Source organism: Siniperca chuatsi, linkage group LG19 (genome assembly GCF_020085105.1).
Source record: "Siniperca chuatsi isolate FFG_IHB_CAS linkage group LG19, ASM2008510v1, whole genome shotgun sequence".
NCBI classification, from domain to species: domain Eukaryota; kingdom Metazoa; phylum Chordata; class Actinopteri; order Centrarchiformes; family Sinipercidae; genus Siniperca; species Siniperca chuatsi.
Genome location: NC_058060.1, coordinates 27087665 through 27109256, shown reverse-complemented (window position 1 = coordinate 27109256; position 21592 = coordinate 27087665). Strand labels below are relative to the sequence as shown.

General features: G+C 44.5%; 3 protein-coding genes across 11 annotated transcripts in view; all 3 read left to right on the top strand.

Annotated features, from left to right (window-relative positions):
• Positions 1–21592, top strand: part of epb41l3a (erythrocyte membrane protein band 4.1-like 3a) — a 34235-nt gene that overhangs the window by 8332 nt on the left and 4311 nt on the right. For 4 of the 9 annotated variants that reach the window (XM_044176478.1, XM_044176472.1, XM_044176469.1 and 1 more), the window contains exons 10-21: positions 3588–3632; positions 5129–5281; positions 6112–6209; positions 6435–6610; positions 7865–7948; positions 8950–9054; positions 9216–9376; positions 9633–9680; positions 10177–10206; positions 10290–10475; positions 16356–16451; positions 18427–18504. In XM_044176478.1, the coding sequence (XP_044032413.1) occupies positions 3588–3632; positions 5129–5281; positions 6112–6209; positions 6435–6610; positions 7865–7948; positions 8950–9054; positions 9216–9376; positions 9633–9680; positions 10177–10206; positions 10290–10475; positions 16356–16451; positions 18427–18504 (1260 nt within the window). The remainder of the gene's footprint in view (positions 1–3587; positions 3633–5128; positions 5282–6111; positions 6210–6434; positions 6611–7864; positions 7949–8949; positions 9055–9215; positions 9377–9632; positions 9681–10176; positions 10207–10289; positions 10476–16355; positions 16452–18426; positions 18505–21592) is intronic. The other 5 variants (XM_044176477.1, XM_044176474.1, XM_044176470.1 and 2 more) reach the window with 4 other exon arrangements.
• On the top strand, positions 19195–20276 carry LOC122866603 (copper metallothionein 2-like). The gene is made up of 2 exons (XM_044176479.1): positions 19195–19915; positions 19977–20276. The coding sequence occupies exon 1, from the start codon at positions 19412–19414 to the stop codon at positions 19910–19912; it is 501 nt and encodes a 166-aa protein (XP_044032414.1). The 5' UTR covers positions 19195–19411; the 3' UTR covers positions 19913–19915; positions 19977–20276.
• LOC122866604 (putative protein TPRXL) lies at positions 20661–21259 on the top strand. The gene is made up of 2 exons (XM_044176481.1): positions 20661–21149; positions 21211–21259. Exon 1 carries the CDS (start codon positions 20661–20663, stop codon positions 21144–21146), a length of 486 nt encoding a protein of 161 aa, XP_044032416.1. The 3' UTR covers positions 21147–21149; positions 21211–21259.

The following is a 21592-nucleotide window of genomic DNA, read 5'->3' as shown; positions in this document are numbered from 1 at the left end:
ACAGTGACTACACGAACCTGCTGTTGGTTAGCATTGTTAGCACTGCAGTAAAAAAAAAGGTGTCTCTATGAGTTAAATTACAACCTGATGTTAATAGAATAGTATTAAATAAATACTATGGACAATATATTAAATGTATTTCTAAATAATTGGATATATGTAAGTGTTTATAAGTGGATGCATTCTTTTCATCAGCTACTTAAAAGTTGTAATATATAAGAATTGAGACTACTCTCCACCTGTCGAATTCATACTCCAAAAAAACCAGGGGGCAGCATATCACATATCTGCTCATAATTGGTGCTAACTGCTCTTAGCTAGTTAGCTCAATTAGCTGTGCAGCTGTGCAACTTAGTGGTCCTAGCACAGGAGCTTTGGACCGCTGGGAGGAGGGGCGCTGGAATGGGTGTCAGAAGGCAACAGTACCGGGCTCAGCAGCCTCCCAGTGAACACTGCTGGACTGGGACCGACGGAGGCCAGTTTGACGACAGGGAATATAGTACTGAGGTGATTTACAGCGGTTCCGACCAGGACTATGACTCCCCGGAGGACGACACGGCGGGTTCAGGCGGGGACAGGAGAGGCGTCAAGCGGGAGAGCCAGAATATTTCTCACATCTAACTTGGTGAACTAAGGATTTATTTCGACCAAACCAGAGTTAGTGATTGTTGAACAGTTCAAAGACTAACCAAGACGGTTTTGGTGAGTTTTATTTTGTTTCTGTCGAGTTTGAATGAAGTGTGTTTTACAGCGAGTTAACAAGGCAGATACTAAGTGGTATTACGAGACAGGACGGGCCGGGGCTAGCTGGTTAGCATGCTAACTTCAGTAGATATCTATGCAACACAATACACAGATGTCTTTGACATAATGACAAAATTGTTATTTCTTCACATTCTGTTGATAGTTTTAGTTAATTTTTGAACGTATTAAATATTCTTAAATAAATTACACATTGCACCTTTAAAACTTAAATAACCCCTTAAAATCCAGTTTTACCCTTAATTTCATCTTAAACAGCTTTTAACTTAGGAAAAATCATCTTATTTGGTACCATATGACGGTACACGTTTTTTAATTTACATTATACACACACACACATATATGTAAAAGAATATAAAAACTACACAGACCACAGTGTGAGTGTATCAGTGCTGCTGATGTTCTGCTTTCTGTTCCTCAACAAGCTGATAAAACAACAATACATGACCCACTTCCTGTCTACGATCAATCATCTGTGTGTGTGTGTGTGTGTGTGTGTGTGTGTGGTCAGGGTGACAGTAATGATTTTTCCACCATGGCTGTTTTCCATTGATTCAGTATCACACAGTGAAGCCTGCAGATTAAACCGCTTCACTCATCTGACTGTGGTTCAGCTCTGCTTCATGTCAGTCAGATATGAATCAGCAGCAGGTCTGACAGGATCCACAGAGACCTGATCACACTGATCACAGATCAATCGCACAATACAGTGACACGCTAGAAGGGATTTAAAATGCCTCCAGTAGTTTAAACTCTAAAAACGGACCTAAAAGAAATCCAGTGTTTGATTCTGTAGTTGAATCAAAGCAGTTAGATAAAAGCAGACGTTACTTACTCGGAAGGCAGGATACAGGTCAGCAACAGGCAGGAAGTCAAACAATATCAGAAGATACCATGCAGGTAAAAATACAAAAACAAACAGACATCAGAGTCACAACATCGGGCAGGCAGGGAGATCCAGTGAAAACACTACCTGGAAAATGACTAGAGGTAGTGGCCAGGTATGGGGACTGAGGGACTAATGGGGAAATAATAAGGTACAGGTGTGCAGACAGGTGGAGCATCAGGAGACCTCACTGAGTACACCTGGTGGACAGAAGAGGAATGGCAGGTCTGAAATGGCAGCAGGGAGTTAGTGTAAAGTTCAAAAGAAGCAGATTCAGGAGAGGCAGATTTGGCAGAAGCAGATATTTCAGGTTGTTTGGGAAACATGCCAGTAGCATTAGCCTTAATGCTAGCTTTGACAGCATTGAGTCACAGTAGAAGACCTGAGAAGACTTACTAGAAAGGGTAGAATGGCACATGCTCTGCGACAACAGTGTGTGCTCTACCTGCCTCCTGTCTAACTGTGTTCTTGTCTATTATTGTGTCTCTCGGTTTCTATTTTTTTAAGTTTTCTATCACTGCCGTCAAGTTAAGATGATCGACCTACACAAGGCTATCTGGGTCGTATTCGCGACTCTATGCATTATTAGCGTCGGTTTTGCGCTACGGCCAGAAGTCCGCGGCAACACCACACTCACCTACAGCCATGAAGAGCTGCTCCTACTCTGGTCTTCTTCCCTTTGCAACACCAAACCAGGTGCTGTGCTGAGGTAGACAAGGAGGATACCTCAACAGGCTGAGAAGACGATCTTTCAGACTTCCTCTTCCCTCCATCATCCTGTCAAATGGAAGATCTCTCCGGAATAAAGTGGACATACTGCATGCTAACTGCATGACGGAAAGGGACTTCTTCAGGGACATCGTCGCTCTGACTGAGACCTGGCTCGATGAGGCAGTCTGAAACAACACCTTTACTATCTTCAGGGCGGACAGAACGAGGGAGTCGATAAAGAAAGAGGTGGTGGAGTTTGCATTTATATTAACAACAGGTGGTGTAACAACATTAAACTCCACAGTCAGATCTTCCCCACTGTTCTCATCAGCTGTGTTTATATTCCACCTGGCGCTAACATCGAGGCAGCAGCAGAGCGGTTAGCTGAAGGAGCTAATGGTATGCTAGCCAGATACCCTGAAGCACCACTGTTTATTATGGGGGACTGTATCACAACTACAATCCCTGGATATCCCTCCACATCAAATACAGTTTAAGGGAAAAACAAAAAGCCTTTAAACGCAAGGACTGGGCTTCCCTCAAATCCATTGGCTGCACAGTTAAAAATGACATTATTAAAGCCAAACTCAGATACAAAGATAAACTTGAACAGGAATTTAGCAACCTGAACACCAGACAAACATTTTAGAAAGTAAAGACCCTCACTGGGTGTGACCCAAGACCCACCCTCTCCACAATAACTGACCCTGTCACTTTAGTTAAAGACTTGAACACTTTCTATGCCCGTTTTGATATTCTTAACTCTGGCACTGAGTCTGCAGAGCTGCTGTGAGCTCTACCCGTCCCAGAATCACCACACCAGGCACATGACCCTGGACACCCCCTCATTTTTCACTTTACTCCCTTGGGGTCACAGATACGCGACACTTAGATGGAAAAAAGAAAAAAGTTTTAGCCAGAGTTTTGTCCCCGCTGCCATAGCTGTGCCAAATTAGCTTGCTGATCACAATAACACACCTTGTCTTGTGAACAAATGTATTTATGTTGTATGTAAATGCATGTGTTCTGGAGGCACACATCATGCACTCTGGAAACACATTTCCCCTTTGTGGACAATAAAATCAATCTATCAATCTTTCTATCGATCTAATTGTACTGTTAGCATTACTATCTTTGAGGGGAGTGCTACATTTTCCCATTTAGACCAGCTGTTCTTCTCTTCTATCTTTTTGTTTTGTCTGTCTGTCTGTCTGTCTGAATGGAGTAGATGGTAGGAAGCCGCTTTGATTGCTTGCCTTCAGCTAAGTCAGAGGTAAGACTGTTTCCTCTGTGTGTGTTCATATGTGTGAGTAGTCATACAGACATCTTCATGTCATTGTTGTGGATGTCATCATTCAGTGTTTCCTTTATTTATTCTACACTCCTATTTATTTAGCTCAGAAAATATAATTTTCACATCTCAGCTGTTCCTACAATACCCACAATCCACAGCAAACCCTGTGTTCTGAGATCCAGCCCTCCCATGCCACGAGTCAGGACCCCACCCATCTGAAGCTATTTAATGATTTATTATACTGTTAGTATTCATGCCGTAACTGACAAGCTTACAAACACAATACACCAAACCAAACATGGCTGTTTCAACTTGGACGAGTCAATATCAATGTGTTGATATTAAGCTTTGTTAGAAAATGAACTCCTTTGTTACACAATCCAGGACTGCAGTAGTGGAGTCCGATCTTGAGAAGACATTTTGTGTTGTCTCTGACTGTGTGCCCTTTCCATGCATCAACCAAACATCCTTGCTTTAGATGTGAAGTTTTAGCCACAAACCTGTGGAAAGATATTAGACTTCCATAGATACCATTGTGAAAGAATATTTTGATTCTAATATAATTATGTTTTTTGATGTGTTCCAATTTTTGCAAATAATTGAACAGGCAGGTTTATGTCCTTTCCTCTTTCAGACTTGTTGTAAATCCAGAGGACTGAACTGAGAGATTGAAGTTAAATCACAGCTGACTGTGAACAACAGCAAGTTAACTGGATGATTAATATTAATAGATACTACTGTTTTTATAGTCTCCATCTTGACTCAGCTCAAAGCTCAGACATAAACACGCAGCAATCAGCTGTTGTATGAAGATGGTTTTAACCCCCTGTTGTCACACACAGCGGTTTGGTCTAAAGTGTTACCGCGCGGCCGGTTGACATGCGCTTCCCATTCATTACTATGTGAACTGGAACGAGACACATTCGCTTTGGTTGTGAATTGACCCGCTTTCTTCACTTCGCGCAGTTAAATCTGATTAAACTTTGACCCACAAAATCCTGAGGTTCCTCAATGTCCAGCCAATCAGAGAGAGGGGGTGGGACTCTCAGTCAGGAAATATTGTTTGTTTACATTCTTGATTCATAACTGCAGGTGAAATAATCCAAGCAGCAGATTGGCTGCAGTGAGTGATGGAAAGGTACAGAAATGAATGACAGTAAAATGTTTGATAAAACGCTGGATAATTAACAGCTTTGTGGAGTGCATAGACGTAGCATGGCTGTGTTTCAGTGACTGTCAGAGTAGAAACAGTGAATCCTTTGGTAGGAAAAAGAACAAATACAAGAAGAAATACGTGACTTGAACTAAACTCCTGCTGACTAAAATATACTTGCATTTCAACATGGTACATGTGAAATAACCTAACCCTTACCCAATGAGAATGGTCCTTAAAGAACGTAAAATAAAATGAGCAAAAACTGAAATGACTTGTTCCATTACAGCCATTCAAGAGTCCATGGTGTGTGTGTGTGCAGGACTCAGAGGGCGTGGCCATCATGCTGGGCGTGTGCAGTAGTGGTCTGCTGGTCTACAGAGACAGACTGAGGATCAACAGATTCTCGTGGCCGAAGATCCTGAAGATCTCGTACAAAAGGAACAACTTCTACATCAAGATTCGACCTGGAGAGGTGAGACGCCAACACACACCTCAACACCACAGAAGAGTTCAGACATGACACCCTGAATGAAGGATATATGTAGTCCTATTAACATTTCCAAGCCCTGATCATTGCATGTAAAGTTTCCTATTCTCCCTATTGATAATAGTAGGACCTGGTGGTAAACACCAGCATCAAGATTCAACATGGCACCTTTACATGTCACAGTCGCTCACTGGGGTCAAGCACCTCGCCAGCCGATACCACCAACAGTGGCAATTTCTGTAGAAGTGCCACCAGAAGTTCCAAAACTAAATGCTGCTGCCACCGTGTCATTGTTGTCATTCAGATTATATTGCCTGTTCTTCAAAGCACAACAAAATAGTTTGACCTGATGGTGGCGCTAGAAGAAAGGTCACAGAGTCACCAATATCATTCGGCGTCATCGTCCGCGAACCGTAGATATCTACACCAACAGTAATTCAGAAATCTTTTTCTGAACCAAAGTGTTCAACAGATGAACGGGCAACTCTATTGTTTGGTTCAACCTCAAGACAGAATTTTTTTTTCATGATTAGTATATTTGCAAAGATCATAAAAAATATAATTTCCTATAAAATAAATATGAATCAGCAGATCAAAGACCGAAGAAACATTTCACTAACAGACAAAACATCATGAAACACAGCTGTCAATGATATATCACTGATCTGTGTGTTCATCTCCGGTCCAGTTTGAGTCTCTCTGTTTGTCTCCAGTTTGACCAGTTTGAGTCTCTCTGTTTGTCTCCAGTCTGACCAGTTTGAGTCTCTCTGTCTGTCTCCAGTTTGACCAGTTTGAGTCTCTCTGTTTGTCTCCAGTTTGACCAGTTTGAGTCTACTATTGGTTTCAAGCTGCTGAACCACAGAGCAGCTAAAAGACTATGGAAAGTCTGCGTGGAGCATCACTCCTTCTTCAGGTCAGTCACTGTTTAAGGTCATGATGTGAAGTGCTGTGACAAAATATGATGATTTGATGAAACATGATGTAACGTGACAAAACGTGTCATGATGTGATGACAAACGTGATATGACGTAACATCAAGTCAAACAACATGACATAATATGACACGAGACACTTGTTCGAGATCTAACAACTGCCACCCCTCCTTGTCTGTCTCTCTCCCTTCCCGTCTGTCTCTCAGGCTGGTGTCTCCAGAGGAGACCCCTAAGAAGTTGCTGTCTCTGGGTTCAAAGTTTCGTTACAGCGGTCGGACTCAGATTCAGAGTCGCAGAGCCAGTGCTCAGATCTCCAGACCTGCACCGCATTTCCCACGATGCATCAGCAAGAGGAACATGCTGAGCCGTAGCCTGGATGGAGGTACTCATACTGATCATACTAGTACTGGTCCCTGAGGCAGTACCAGTCCCTGTAGAGGTAGTGGTATCTTTGGTAGTACTTGTCCTAGGAGTAGTACTGGTCCTGGTTGTGGTAGTCCTTGTCCCAGTAGTAGTAGTACTGGTCCTGGTAGTCGTAGTTCTGGTCTCATGAGTAGTAGTCTGGTCCCGGTAGTAGAAGTACTGGTCCCAGCAGTATTAGTCCTGGTTGCGGTAGTAGTAGTCCTTGTCCCAGTAGTAGTAGTTCTGGTCCCAGTAGTCACTGTAATGGTCTATGTATCAGTAAAACTGGTCCCAGTAGTAGTAGTAGTAGTAGTAGTACTTATGCTAGTAATTGTAGTCCTGGTCTCAGTCATCACAGTTCTGGTCCCAGTAGTCACAGTATTGTTCCCTGGAGAATCAGAATCAGAAATCCTTTATTGATCCCAGAGGGGAAACTCTTTCGTTACAGCTGCTCACTGTCACGTCAGCGCACACAGGAAGAGAAGTACTGAGCAAATCAAATATAATACGCTATAATACAGGTCAGATAAATGAAGTACAAAGTGGATATAAAGTATAAGATTAAAATAAGTGTAAAGTACAAAGTGGATTTACTGGTTGATAAGTATGTACGGTATAATAATACAATGTAAATATAAGTAATAAGTAATAGTGCATGAACTGTCAAGTTAAATGTAGCTTATTAAGATGATTATGAGACGGTGGATATTGCACAGCAGTAATAGAAGTATAAATAAATATCAATAAATTAAACTGAAAACAGAGAATATTGCACAATTATTTCAAGTATTGCAGTGATGTTAATGGTCCAATGTCCAGTTTACTGACTAGTAGTAGTAGTACTGATCCCAGTAGTAGTGGTACTGATTTCATTGTTAGTTGTAGGTCTGGTCCCCATCAATGTAGTTCTGGTCCCAGTAGTCGTAGTTATCATCCCAGTCGTAGAAGTAGTAGTGGCACTGGTTCCAGTAGTTTTAGTACTAGAAGTGTCCAACCAGTAACATGCCTGTTTTGGGGCTTCAGGTTTTATGGTTTTATTGGTCAGTTATTTCTTGTACTTGCTCGTGTACTTGTCCCGGTAGTCATAGTTCTGGACTCAGTAGTAGTGCTGGTCCCAGTAGTAGTACTGCTGGTCTGGTAGCAGTAGGGGAGTTCAGATGCAGGAGTCCCACTCTGTGATAGGTCAGTTATTTCTTGTTCTTGTTGGTGACTAGAGTTTTTGATTGGTCCGCAGCTTCAAGGGCCACGCCCACATCCTCTCTGATTGGCTCCCCAGCCATCACAGCATCCCCCAAAGCCAACGGTGGTACAAACACAGGTAGAGCTCATTACTGCAGTAACACTGCTGCTGGCTGCAGTAGTACTGTATAGTACTGTAGTGGTACTGCTCTGTGATTGGTCACAGCTCTGAATGCTTCACTTCATTCAGCTTGTCAGGGAATGCTGCGTCCTGATTGGTTAGAGGGGCTGTGCTTCATTCAGACACATCTGGAATCAGCTGTGTTCATTTCTGTCCAATCAGCTCTTTTTTTTCTGCTGATGTAATCACATGAGGTCAGACCTTCGTCCTGTCATCAATAACACTCAGACATCAGACAGAGGAGAGAGAATTTAAAAGAACTGACAGGTATATATATATATATATATATATATATATATATGAATGTGACAGGTGTGTGAATTTTGACCATACAGGTAAAAAAAACAGGTGTTTTCTGCTCAGTCCATTAAAATATGAACAGAAAACTTTTCAGAAAGATTTAAGCCTCACCCGGTGGGGCGCTGTTTCATCTCATTTCTGGTTTACCTCCGCCCCTTTTCAGTCAACTTTTGTTGTTGTTGTTGTTTGTGAGCTCGACAGGAAGGAGGTCTGACACTCTAAGGGTCATGTTAGCATTATTAGTATCTTTAGCATAATTAGCATTGTTAGCATTGTAGACTGTTATCTCTGTGAATATTGTTAGTACTGTTAGCATTTGTTAGCATTGTTAGTCAATATTTTTAGCTCTTGTTAGCGTTGCTTGTATCCTGGTTAACAAGCAGTGTGATGCTAGATAATAACAGGTCATGGCATCATGGTGGTTCTGAATGCTGATTGGCTGATTGGCCCAGGCTGCCTTGCATGTCCCTTGAACTCTGATTGGCTGAACGTGCCGTTGCCTTGGCAACGAGCAGTCGTGATGCTTTGCTGCTGATGAACATGAGGAAAGGTTGACAGCATCATAGTGGTTGCTATGGTTACTGCTGCAGCTGGCTGATGGTTGCTATGGTTACCCTCCCTGTGGTTGTGTGTGTGTGTGTGTGTCTGTGTGTGTGTAGATATGGGTACGGGGTTGTACGGAGCGTCTAAAGCCATCGCTATTAGTGACCTCATCACCACGGTAACACCTGAGAGGAGGACGGAGGAGAGGAGGGCGGAGCAAGGTACTGAAAACAACCAATTAGAGGAGACACATTACACCAGGTGAAACGTGAAAACAACTGACACCTCCTCTGCTCTCCTTGTCTCGTCTGTGCTTGTCTCCTCCTCGTCTTGTCTCCTCTCTCCCCCTCTCCTCTCCTTATCTCCTCTCCTTGTCTCCTAGTTGAGGAGGTGCTGGTGGTGGAGGAGGAGGTTCAGGAGAGGATGGAGGTCGATAAAGAGGAGGTGCAGCAGCTGCATAGGGAGGAGGAGGAGGAAGAGGAGACCAGAGCGACAGAGACTTCTCAGCAGAGTCCTTTGACTCCCCAGAAACAGGACACCAAGGTAACAAACATCTGTCTCACCTGTCTCACTTGAAGCAGCCAGTGTTTGCTGACCCTCTGTACGAACGAAACACTTAACAAATCCAAATGTTAAAGATATGAAAGTTATAATGTGATCGCTGCTTGTTGTGAACTCAGAGGTTTTAGTGTCAATAAAGAAAAATCTACTGAACATAAAAACAAACTATTTTTAATCTATTCTAAAGTATCTTCCTGTCAGACTGAAGATTAAATGAACAACATGTTTGTGTGTTTAGACCGAGCTGACTGATACAGCTGTGGACGGAGACCTGACGGCGACTGAGGTACCGCTGATCAGTAATCAGTGAAGCTGCTTTCAGACAGCGCGTTATCAACATCAGTTACACCACAGACTGCTGCTCTCACCTGATCTCATCAGCTAAACAGAGCTGCGAACAGTTTATGGTACTCGTATCATAAACGTTGTTCATTGTTTCAGAGCAGATCATCAACCTGAAGCTGATCTGTTCTCTGTTGCTGAAGACCTGAATCATTCACCGAACTCAGATCAGTAAAATCAGCTCCTGTATTGTTTCCCTGTCTGTAGTTCCTGTGGCTGCCGTGGTTACACAGTGAGCGACAGCAGCAAGTTGAAAAGTTGTGAGCGTTCAGCAGCAGCCGACCTCAGCGTTGTGTTTACATTGAAAACAATGGAGGGAAACACTCGACGTCTGAGAGCAGCTTAGTAGTTCAACTAGTCCGTGGATAAATGAAAAACTCTTCTAACGTGAATCTGTCTGCCTGTCTGTCTGTCTGTCTGTCTGTCTGTCTGTCTTTCAGTCTGATCAGGATGAAGACTTGAAAACTCAGGTAAGACTGATGTCAGTCTTCTTGATGTTATGATGTTGTCTCCTGATTGAGACTCAGTGTTTGTCTCGGCTGTCGGTCTTCAGGAGACATTGGGAAGTCCAGAGGAGGAGCAGAAACCTCAGAGCACCATCAGCGCTCTCAGACGCTCCTTCTTAGAGGGAGGAGGAGGAGGAGGAGGAGGGATGACAGAGTGGGAGAAACGTCTCGCCTCCTCACCTCTACGACGAGTCGACGACTCCCCGATGATTGAACCGCTGGAACCAGACGAGGTGAGGAGAGACTCTGATAATCTGTACGTATGTACGTATTCAAACCATAGACTGTATATAAAGATGCCAAAACATCTGGATCGCCCCCTGGTGGCAGGCTGCAGTACAGGTCATAAGCCCCGCCCCCTCCATGTTAGCGGATGGAACATGTGCCAAACTGAAAACTAGAAGTACTCGTCAGATAAATGTTTCCCAGAGATGGTTTCTGTCAGTTTAGGTCGTTCCCATCACACTGACGTTTGTTCAAGTGTTCGTTTCTCTGATAAATTTGGTTTTAATTAGTTATTTGATGCTATAAAAAGGGGGTTTCACGTTAGGATTGACAGCTGGGTGTGTGGGCGGGACCTCAATACCGCGGCTCCACCCCGATCACTACTGCGCAGACTCTAGCTCCAAATGACGTCCCCGCGCAAGATGGCAGCTGCCGTATCCGGATATTTTGGCTTCATTTAGTCCAGCGGGAGGAAGAGGAGACGTGGCGGCCATCTTTATATACGGTCTATGATTCAAACCACCTGCAGGTTCACTGACATCATTGGTCACATGATTTTGCAGATGTGAAGTGGTTCATCTGCTTCAGAATACTCAAACATATGGCAAGCCAGCAGGTTCAGCTAGTGGACGACTGTGTAGCTATTGAAGCTTCACTAGAGAACCGAAGTCATGACGTTACTTCCTGTCCAGCCTCTGTTCCACTAGCTTCTGTAACTCAACACAATCTCTCATTCGCATTTCTGTCATCAGTCGTTCCTGGAGTTTAATTTCCATATTCTGAGCCAAATCAGCTCCACTACAGCAGTACCACAGACACTCTTACTGTTATTACAGACACGTGAACTAACCGCAGACGCTCGACTGTCCCGCTGTTATTCAATTAAATTAAATTCAATTTTATTTACATAGCGCCAATTCATAACAGAAGTTATCTCATTGCACTTTTCCTACAGAGCAGGTCTAGACCGAACTCTTTATAATATTATTTACAGAGACCCAACAAATCCCACCATGAGCACTTGGCCACAGCGGCAAGGAAAAACTTCCTTTAAGAGGCAGAAACCTCGAGCAGAACCAGACTCAGGGGGGGCGGCCATCTGCCGCTGCCGTGTTAGGTTTGGAGAGAGAGAGTTTTTTTTTGGGGGGCAATGCAAATACCACCTAGAATTGTTTTAAATAGTAGAAATGTAATTGTAGTGTTAATATTAATAATAATTATTACAGACACATAACCACAGACGCTTGACTGTCCCGCTGTTATTACAGACACGCAGCATTACTGACCTCAACTCTCCTTCTCGCCTGTCACATGATTGGTTAATCAGTTAGTCTGTGTGTGTGTTTGATGTTGCTCACCTGTGCGCTCCAGGAGGGCGGAGTCATAACAAACCAAGCTCCTCCGCAGCCAATCAGTGAGAAGAGCTACACTGTGGGGCGGAGCTATGACACCGCCTCTGGCAGGGTCATCACCATGATGACCAGGGATGACAGCTCCACTGTTACCATGACAACAGGGAGTATTGAGATGGGCAGGCATGTCAGAATCATCCCGCTGTCCACCGCTGATGATGTAATCACAGGGGGACCGTTGATCACGATTCGTGAGGTGAAGACGCCGACCTCGCCGTCTGAGCCACCGCCAGGGATCTGTGGCATTGTCAGTGATGTCATCTGTGGGGATGACACCAGAGGAAGCGGATCCAGAAGTCTGGACCTCCGTGGGGGCGGAGCCTCTGTGATCTCACCTCTGACCCCCCTCCTCCCTCCTAAATCCCCTTTGGACGAGCTGAACCTAAGCCCCGCTCCCTCGCCGGGTCACTTGACCGGGAGGACGTCGCCCTCCATGGCCAGAGTGGTACGCTGATTGGCTGGTTGGTGGTCGGCATGGAAACGAGCATGAGGAGCAAACACAGCGACCCGGCGGCGACATGTTAACCCCCTCAGTGCTGAAACAGGAAGTGTGGCTGAACGATGGCTCATCTGAGCCGGTTTAAACTGAACACTTCAGCTCCGAAAAAACTGCCGGAAGCTGATAAACCAGGTGGAGATCAGGTGTGACGTGTGGGTCATCTGAATACTTTCAGCACTTTAATCCTGAGATGTGCCCAAATCCTAAAGTCAAGGTTTGAGTGTTTTTCTGTCAGAAGGTTAATCAGTTAATGATCAGTGAGAATCTGAATCTGACCTTCAGACATTGCTGCTGTTTGAACATCGTTTCTATGAATCAGTTTCTCCTCCTGCAGTGAGACAGAGGCAGTGTGGAGCTGCAGTGTTCAGTTTAAACTCCCCTCAGCTTCTCCCTTCACCTCCACCCAGACGCCATTTTGTTTCTCTTCCTCCTCTGATCAAAATGGTGCAAAGAGCAGATTTTCTTTGTTTTTTCCCCTCCTGTTTGTTGGGTTCAGTTACCCAGTGTTCATTACTGGTTTTTGATTGGCTTGTTTTGTTTTTTGGCTCTTCACTTCCTGTTGGTTGACCTTTGTTTTGATTGGTTACTTTGACTTTCTGATACTTTTCACCGTGTTTGAAGCCTTCAGGGATTTCTAAAACTTTCAGGTTCAGGTGAAATTTGTTAATATGAATCAGTGCAACATAACAGGGCTGACAGAAGGTAAACAAATGATTATAATAATATAATTACGTTTATTACTTTTAGAGTTACTATTAAACTACTAAAGGTGCAATGTGTAAGAATTTAAGAGATTTAAGAGTTTAAAACATTAAAAAATTAACTAAAATTATCAACAGAATGTGAAGAAATAACAGTTTTGACATTATATCAAAGACGTCTGTGTATTGTGTTGCAGAGTTATCTACTGAAGTTAGCATGCTATCCTGATAGCCCCGGCCCGTCCTTCTCGTAATACCACTTAGTACCTCAAGAGGCGATAGTCTAGTATAGTATAGCTCAGGCCTCCCCCGTAGTTTCAGCTGCAAGATGTATGCGAGCGGCAAGTTCGCTACATTACACAAGCTCTCAGCCCTTTTAGCCTAAACAAAATAAACTCACAAAATGTCAAGAAAAGAAATATTCTTACATCTATTTCCCTTATTAAACAGAAAAATCCAACCATACACCTCCTGAATTCAAGTTTCTCTCTTTTACCAAACTAAGACCAGCTTAATTGCCTTGTTAACTTATTGTAAAACACACTTCATTCAAACTCGACAGAAACATAATAAAACTCACCAAAACCATCTTAGTCTTTGAACTGTTCCAACAATCACCAACTCTGGTTTAGTTGAAATAAATCCTTAATTCACTGAGTTAGATGTGAGAAATATTCTGGCTCTACAAGCAGTCGCTGCCTCTCTGATGCCCGACCTTCCTCTTGCTTCTCTCCCACTTGACGCCTCTCCTGTCCCCGCCTGAATTCGCCGTGTCATCCTCCCCGGAGTCAGAGTCCTGTTCGGAGCCGCTGTAAATCACCTCGGTACTATATTCCCTGGGTGCATCCCAAGTCTCTTATTTGTCATTTCCTCGCTCCTTGATCCTCGCTTGAACCAGAAGTCGTTCTGGTCCGCCATCTTGAAGGCCATCCCAGGTCTCTTATTTGTGCTCCGAGGAGCGAGGAGCAAGGAGGGATCTCTGAGGAGCGGACTGATCTGATCAAATCAAATATCAAAACATCAGCCTGTTTAGCTCAAACCTGCAGAGTACACCTCGTAATCGGGTCAGATTACGGGTCATCACGTCCCATCAAAATTCATCTGTGAGCGGACCCAGACCACTTCCTCTAAAGAGTCTCTGTGAGGTTGTTTTGGTCCAAGTTCGATCACATCGTACCAACCAACCAGTGTCTGATTCAATCGGACTGACCGACACAAACAGGTCTGAAAACGGCAGGTCTTAATGGCAGTTTATGTAGTGAAGAGCACAAAATGACTTGTTTAATTTCTAGATTTGAGACTTCATACCCTTCAGACTAACCAGAGTTAGTGTCAAAAACTGATCTGGGTCTCCAAAATCTTTAATGGATGTCATTTTAACCAGGCTCTTATTTTGTAGTTTTGTTGCTGCTGTGTTTCATCACTTCCTGTATGTTTCTGCTTCCTTCCTTTTGTCTCATCCTTCCTATTTACAGATCAGGAACTTCAGTCACACTTAATAATCTCTACTGCACATGTGCAACACAACTCGCCTGACAGCAGGAGACATCACTACCTGACTGATCACAGTAGATCACAGTAGATCACAGTAGATCACAGCAGATCACAGTAGAACAAAGTCGAACACAGTAGAACACAGTAAATCACAGTAAAGCACAGTAGAACACAGTACATCACAGTAGATCACAGTAGGACAAAGTAGATCATAGTAAATCACAGTAGAACAAACTAGATCACAGTAAAACAGTAGATCACAGTAAATCACAGTAGAACAAAGTCTATCACAGTAAAACACAGTAGATCACAGTACATCACAGTAGATCACAGTAGAACACAGTAGATCACAGCAGATCACAGTAGAACAAAGTCGAACACAGTAGAACACAGTAGATCACAGTAAAGCACAGTAGACCACAGTAGAACAAAGTCAATCACAGTAAATCACAGTAGATCATAGTAAATCACAGTAAAGCACAGTAGAACACAGTACATCACAGTAGATCACAGTAGAACAAAGTCGAACACAGTAGAACACAGTAGATCACAGTAAAGCACAGTAGACCACAGTAGAACAAAGTCAATCACAGTAAATCACAGTAGATCATAGTAAATCACAGTAAAGCACAGTAGAACACAGTACATCACAGTAGATCACAGTAGAACAAAGTAGATCATAGTAAATCACAGTAGAACAAACTAGATCACAGTAAAACAGTAGATCACAGTAAATCACAGTAGAACAAAGTCTATCACAGTAAAACACAGTAGATCACAGTACATCACAGTAGATCACAGTAGAACACAGCAGATCACAGTAGAACAAAGTAGATCACAGTAAATCACAGTAAAACACAGTAGAACACAGTAAATCACAGTAAATCGCAGTAGAACAAAGTAGATCACAGTAAATCACAGTAGAACACAGTAGATCACAGTGGAACAAAGCCAATCACAGTAAAACACAGTATAACACAGTAAATCACAGTAAAACACAGTAGATCACAGTAAATCACAGTAGAACAAAGCCGATCACAGTAAAACACAGTAGAACACAGTAGATCACAGTAGAACAAAGCCGATCACAGTAAATCACAGTAGAACACAGTAGATCACAGTGGAACAAAGCCGATCACAGTAAAACACAGTATAACACAGTAAATCACAGTAAAACACAGTAGATCACAGTAAATCACAGTAGAACAAAGCCGATCACAGTAAAGCACAGTAGAACACAGTAGATCACAGTAGAACAAAGCCGATCACAGTAAATCACAGTAGAACACAGTAGATCACAGTGGAACAAAGCCGATCACAGTAAAACACAGTATAACACAGTAAATCACAGTAAAACACAGTAGATCACAGTAAATCACAGTAGAACAAAGCCAATCACAGTAAAGCACAGTAGAACACAGTAAAGTAAAGTAGATCACAGTAAATCACAGTAGAAAATGTAATAGAATGATGTTGCATAAATTTATTTGTCAACTGAAAACTTTAAAACCTGTTTTAAATTACATTCAGTTTCTGCCCCACGCCCGCCCTGGCCACGCTCTCTTTGGTCACGCCCTCTATGACCACGCCCTCTATGACCACGCCCTCTGCATGGCTGCAGAATTTAGTTTTTATTTATTTGTATGTTGTTACTTTAATCACTGAAGAAATCAGAGATGTGGCAGTGATTCAAATGTCTGAAGTTTCTGTCTCTTGTTTACCTGTCTGTCTTTCTAACCTTTGTGTGTGTGTGTGTGTGTGTGTGTGTGTGTGTGTGTGCAGCCTAAACCTACATTCGATGAAATGTCTCCTGAGCTGAACGCTCTGCTGAAGTCGGCCAGAGAACAAAAAACCTTCAGAGAACACAACCTGCTGAAGGTGCCTGTCTGTCTGTCTGTCTGTCTGTTCTAAAAGCTCAGTCACAGCTACATTCAAAATGGTGAAATTCTGCAGCAAATGTATTCATTTTAATGGATGCTGGCTAGCGTGTTAGCTGTTAGCTCTCCAGATACAGCGGTTCACCAACTAGCCCCGAGAGTAGTCACTACGTCACCAAGACTTGAGAACCAAATAATTCACAAAGACGTATTGATTAATTTTGCTGTACCACTTTCTGGTATGACCGAGCCACTGTTTACCTGTCTGTCTACCTGTCTGTCTGACTGTCTCCCTCTTTATATTCCTCATGTTTACACTCAGGAATAAAAAACTTTCACGATAAATACATTTTTATACTTTGCGACAAATATGTTTTGATTTATCAGCTGACCAAAGACACAGTGGCCACCAGGGTTTCACCCACTACTCATGCATTTGACTACTAAAACCACCAGTCTGCGCTGTGGACAGTAGTAAACTAGTCATAGACAAAATGATTTTACCAGCATCAACAGATTTATAACTGATAATGTGTGAAACGTCGTTGCCTGATTACATCTACCCAAATATTTTTCATGAACTTTTTGTAAGCTTTTTAGTTACAGAAATTCTTTCCCCACATATTAACACAGCTCTGTGCCATGCAACACAGTTTTAAAAATGAAACATCTGCTGCCTTCTACCTGCTCCACTACAAACACTCTGTCACAGACAACATGAGACCACAGATAACAGGCTTAATCTCATACACTCAATGTTCAAGGCTTGATAGTCGACACTCAATGGTCAACACTCGCTCAACACTCGATGTACAACATGCTACAACATCAATTTACAACACTCAATGTTCAACATTCGCTGTTCTTGTTGCTGAGAAAAAAACAATAAAGTCACACAGCTGAATGTGAAACCTGTTCTGTTTATTTACAGTAACACTTGATGTACAACACTTGATGGTCAACAATCAATGTTCAACACTCGATCATCAAAACACTCGATGTTCTTGTTGCTGAGAACAAAACAATAAAGTCAGGCGGCTGAATGTGAAACTTGTTCTATTTTTTGATAGTATTTGTTTTCAAACCTCTCTAGTCCGACAACTGGTAACATTTCAAAAACATACCTTATGTACAAAAATAGTAATTAACATTTTTATTAGCCACTAGAATAATAACAACTGTTTTTTGTATACATACAATCCATAACTAAAATCACATGACACTATTCCTACATGTATAACACTGTTTACAACTTATTCCTGAAATTACTTTGTTAATGTGACCATTAACACTATATCAGCTATATGAGGTTTTACTCAAATTGTTTCTGAATTAACCTGTTTGCATTTGACACTATATCAGTGCAAATTTAGCAAGTTTTACCAGTTTACCAACCTGAGAATCATGACAAGAAGTCACACAGCTGAATGTGTAGCTTATTCTGGCATTTACAGAATAACACTTCCTCACTCTTTTTACCCAAGCCAGAATTAAGACCTCAAGTCAATGTGAGTGCAGAGCACCATCTACAGCACAAACTGTGCTAAGGGATGATTGGACAATTCAGTGCTTTTGTTTATTTTTAGGTGAACATGAAATTGGCAAAATTAACACAAAAAACCCAAACTGTCTTTTTATCCTAATTTATGGATTTATTGTCTTTTAAACCTAATTTATGGATTTTAAATCTAATACAGTTTCTAGTCATGTCCATTCTGCTGCAGAGTTGAAAGATTTAAGTGTCTTACGCACTACTGATCTGTGGACTTCTTACACAATAGGTCCATTACAGACACCTGGGAACTAAATTTAACAATGCTGTGCACCACCATCAACCTCAACTATTTAGTAAACTCTGGTGAATATTTAAACTCAGTACCTGTGAAACCCTGACTGTTCACTGAGCTGTAGCCCTGCCCCCTCACACCTGTACACCTGATTAACGTTGTCCTTTTTCTCTTCACTTCCTGTTTCAGACATCAGAGAAGGTGGAGACAGTCTTCTTAATGACAGAGTCATGTGACCAGGACCAGCCAATGGTGGACCAGCCTCAGGTAGCAACAGGCAATCTTGTGGGCCCACCCCCTAGTAACCCCCCGCCCCCTCCACCGGGGACCTGCATGATGCATGCTGATGATGTTACAGAGGAATGGGCCAGTGATGATTACAGTAACAAGGCTAATGATGCTAACCGGGCTACTAGTCCCGCAGATAAACATGAGGTCAGTGATGATGATATCAGCGAAGATGAGCCTAGTAGCCAGGCAAGTGATGATGATGCTGACGATGCTAGCGATGCTAGCGAAGACACTATCAGTGTGTTAGCCCAGGTAGCAGTGGAGGAAGCCATGGAGGCTGCAGTCAGACAGGCTCAGAGCCCAAGCAATGATGATGCTAATCAGGATAGCATTAATGCTAACTTTGCCAATAGCCACAGTGAGCAAGAGCTAACTTGCATGGAGGCTAACAAGGCTAACAACAGCCCCAGCTTCAGACCCTGTTCTGTTCTGGGCTCTCGACCCGCTGGGAGTCTGTCTCAGCGTTACCATGATGATGAGGACTCCGACGCTTCTGAGGAGGACGAGGGAGGATGGCGGTTCGGTGAAAACTCCCCCCCTCCTTCTTTACCCCACCCCACCTCTGGGTACTCCCCCTGCTCAGCCAATCAGATGCAGCCATCCAACCACAGTGATGATGATGATGATGATGATGATGATGAGTCCGATCCTCTGCAGGAGGTAACACCTGATACAGAAACCTGCCCATGTTAAACCTGCCCAATGAAAGCAACTCCAGTGAAACCTGCCCCAGTGACTCCTACCCCAGTGACACCTGCCCCAGTGAAGACCACTCCAGTGAAACCTGCCTCAGTGAAAGCCACTCCAATGACTCCTGCCCCAGTAACTCCTGCCCTAGTGACTCCTGTCCCAATGACTCCTGTCCCAGTGAAAGCCACTCCCAATGACTCCTGCCCCCAGTGAAAGCCACTCCAGTGAAACCTGCCTCAGTGAAAGCCACTCCAATGATTCTTGCCCCAGTAACTCCTGCCCTAGTGACACCTGTCCCAATGACTCCTGCCCCAGTAACTCCTGCCCCAGTGACTCCTGTCCCAGTGAAACCTGCCCCAGTGAAAGCCACTCCAGTGACTCCTGCCCCAGTGACACCTGCCCTAGTGAAACCTGTCCCAATGACTCCTGCCCCAGTAACTCCTGCCCTAGTGAAACCTGTCCCAATGACTCCTGCCCCTGTGACTCCTATCCCAGTGACACCTGCCCCAGTGAAAGCCACTCCAGTGACTCCTGCCCCAGTGACACCTGCCCCAGTGAAACCTGTCCCAATGACTCCTGCCCCAGTGAAAGCCACTCCAGTGCCTCCTGCCCTAGTGAAACCTGTCCCAATGACTTCTGCCCCTGTGACTCCTGTCCCAGTGAAACCTGCCCCAGTGAAAGCCACTGCCAATGACTCCTGCCCCAGTGAAAGCCACTCCAGTGAAACCTGCCCCAGTGAAAGCCACTCCTAATGACTCCTGCCCCAGTGAAAGCCACTCCAGTGAAACCTGCCCCAGTGAAAGCCACTCCTAATGACTCCTGCCCCAGTGAAAGCCACTCCAGTGACTCCTGCCCCAGTGACACCTGCCCTAGTGAAACCTGTCCCAATGACTCCTGCCCCTGTGACTCCTATCCCAGTAACACCTGCCCCAGTGAAAGCCACTCCAGTGACTCCTGCCCCAGTGACACCTGCCCCAGTGAAACCTGTCCCAATGACTCCTGCCCCAGTAACGCCTGCCCCAGTGACTCCTGTCCCAGTGAAACCTGCCCCAGTGAAACCTCTCTAATGACTCCTGCCCCAGTGAAAGCCACTCCAGTGACTCCTGCCCCAGTGACACCTGCCCCAGTGAAACCTGTCCCAATGATTCCTGCCCCAGTGAAAGCCACTCCAGTGCCTCCTGCCCCAGTGAAACCTGTCCCAATGACTCCTGCCCCTGTGACTCCTGCCCCAGTGACACCTGCCCTAGTGAAACCTGTCCCAATAACTTCTGCCCCAGTAACCCCTGCCCTAGTGAAACCTGTCCCAATGATTCCTGCCCTTGTGACTCCTGTCCCGGTGACACCTGCCACATTGAAAGCCACTCCAATGACTCCTGCCCCAGTAACTCCTGCCCTAGTGACTCCTGTCCCAATGACTCCTGTCCCAGTGAAAGCCACTCCCAATGACTCCTGCCCCCAGTGAAAGCCACTCCAGTGAAACCTGCCTCAGTGAAAGCCACTCCAATGATTCTTGCCCCAGTAACTCCTGCCCTAGTGACACCTGTCCCAATGACTCCTGCCCCAGTGACTCCTGTCCCAGTGAAACCTGCCCCAGTGAAAGCCACTCCAGTGACTCCTGCCCCAGTGACACCTGCCCTAGTGAAACCTGTCCCAATGACTCCTGCCCCAGTAACTCCTGCCCTAGTGAAACCTGTCCCAATGACTCCTGCCCCTGTGACTCCTATCCCAGTGACACCTGCCCCAGTGAAAGCCACTCCAGTGACTCCTGCCCCAGTGACACCTGCCCCAGTGAAACCTGTCCCAATGACTCCTGCCCCAGTGAAAGCCACTCCAGTGCCTCCTGCCCTAGTGAAACCTGTCCCAATGACTTCTGCCCCTGTGACTCCTGTCCCAGTGAAACCTGCCCCAGTGAAAGCCACTGCCAATGACTCCTGCCCCAGTGAAAGCCACTCCAGTGAAACCTGCCCCAGTGAAAGCCACTCCTAATGACTCCTGCCCCAGTGAAAGCCACTCCAGTGAAACCTGCCCCAGTGAAAGCCACTCCTAATGACTCCTGCCCCAGTGAAAGCCACTCCAGTGACTCCTGCCCCAGTGACACCTGCCCTAGTGAAACCTGTCCCAATGACTCCTGCCCCTGTGACTCCTATCCCAGTAACACCTGCCCCAGTGAAAGCCACTCCAGTGACTCCTGCCCCAGTGACACCTGCCCCAGTGAAACCTGTCCCAATGACTCCTGCCCCAGTAACGCCTGCCCCAGTGACTCCTGTCCCAGTGAAACCTGCCCCAGTGAAACCTCTCCTAATGACTCCTGCCCCAGTGAAAGCCACTCCAGTGACTCCTGCCCCAGTGACACCTGCCCCAGTGAAACCTGTCC

Bases quoted from the DNA above. Each gene is read 5' to 3' on its own strand.
- LOC122866604 (XM_044176481.1), top strand. From the start codon at position 20,661: ATGACTCCTGCCCCCAGTGAAAGCCACTCCAGTGAAACCTGCCTCAGT.
- LOC122866603 (XM_044176479.1), top strand. From the start codon at position 19,412: ATGACTCCTGCCCCCAGTGAAAGCCACTCCAGTGAAACCTGCCTCAGT.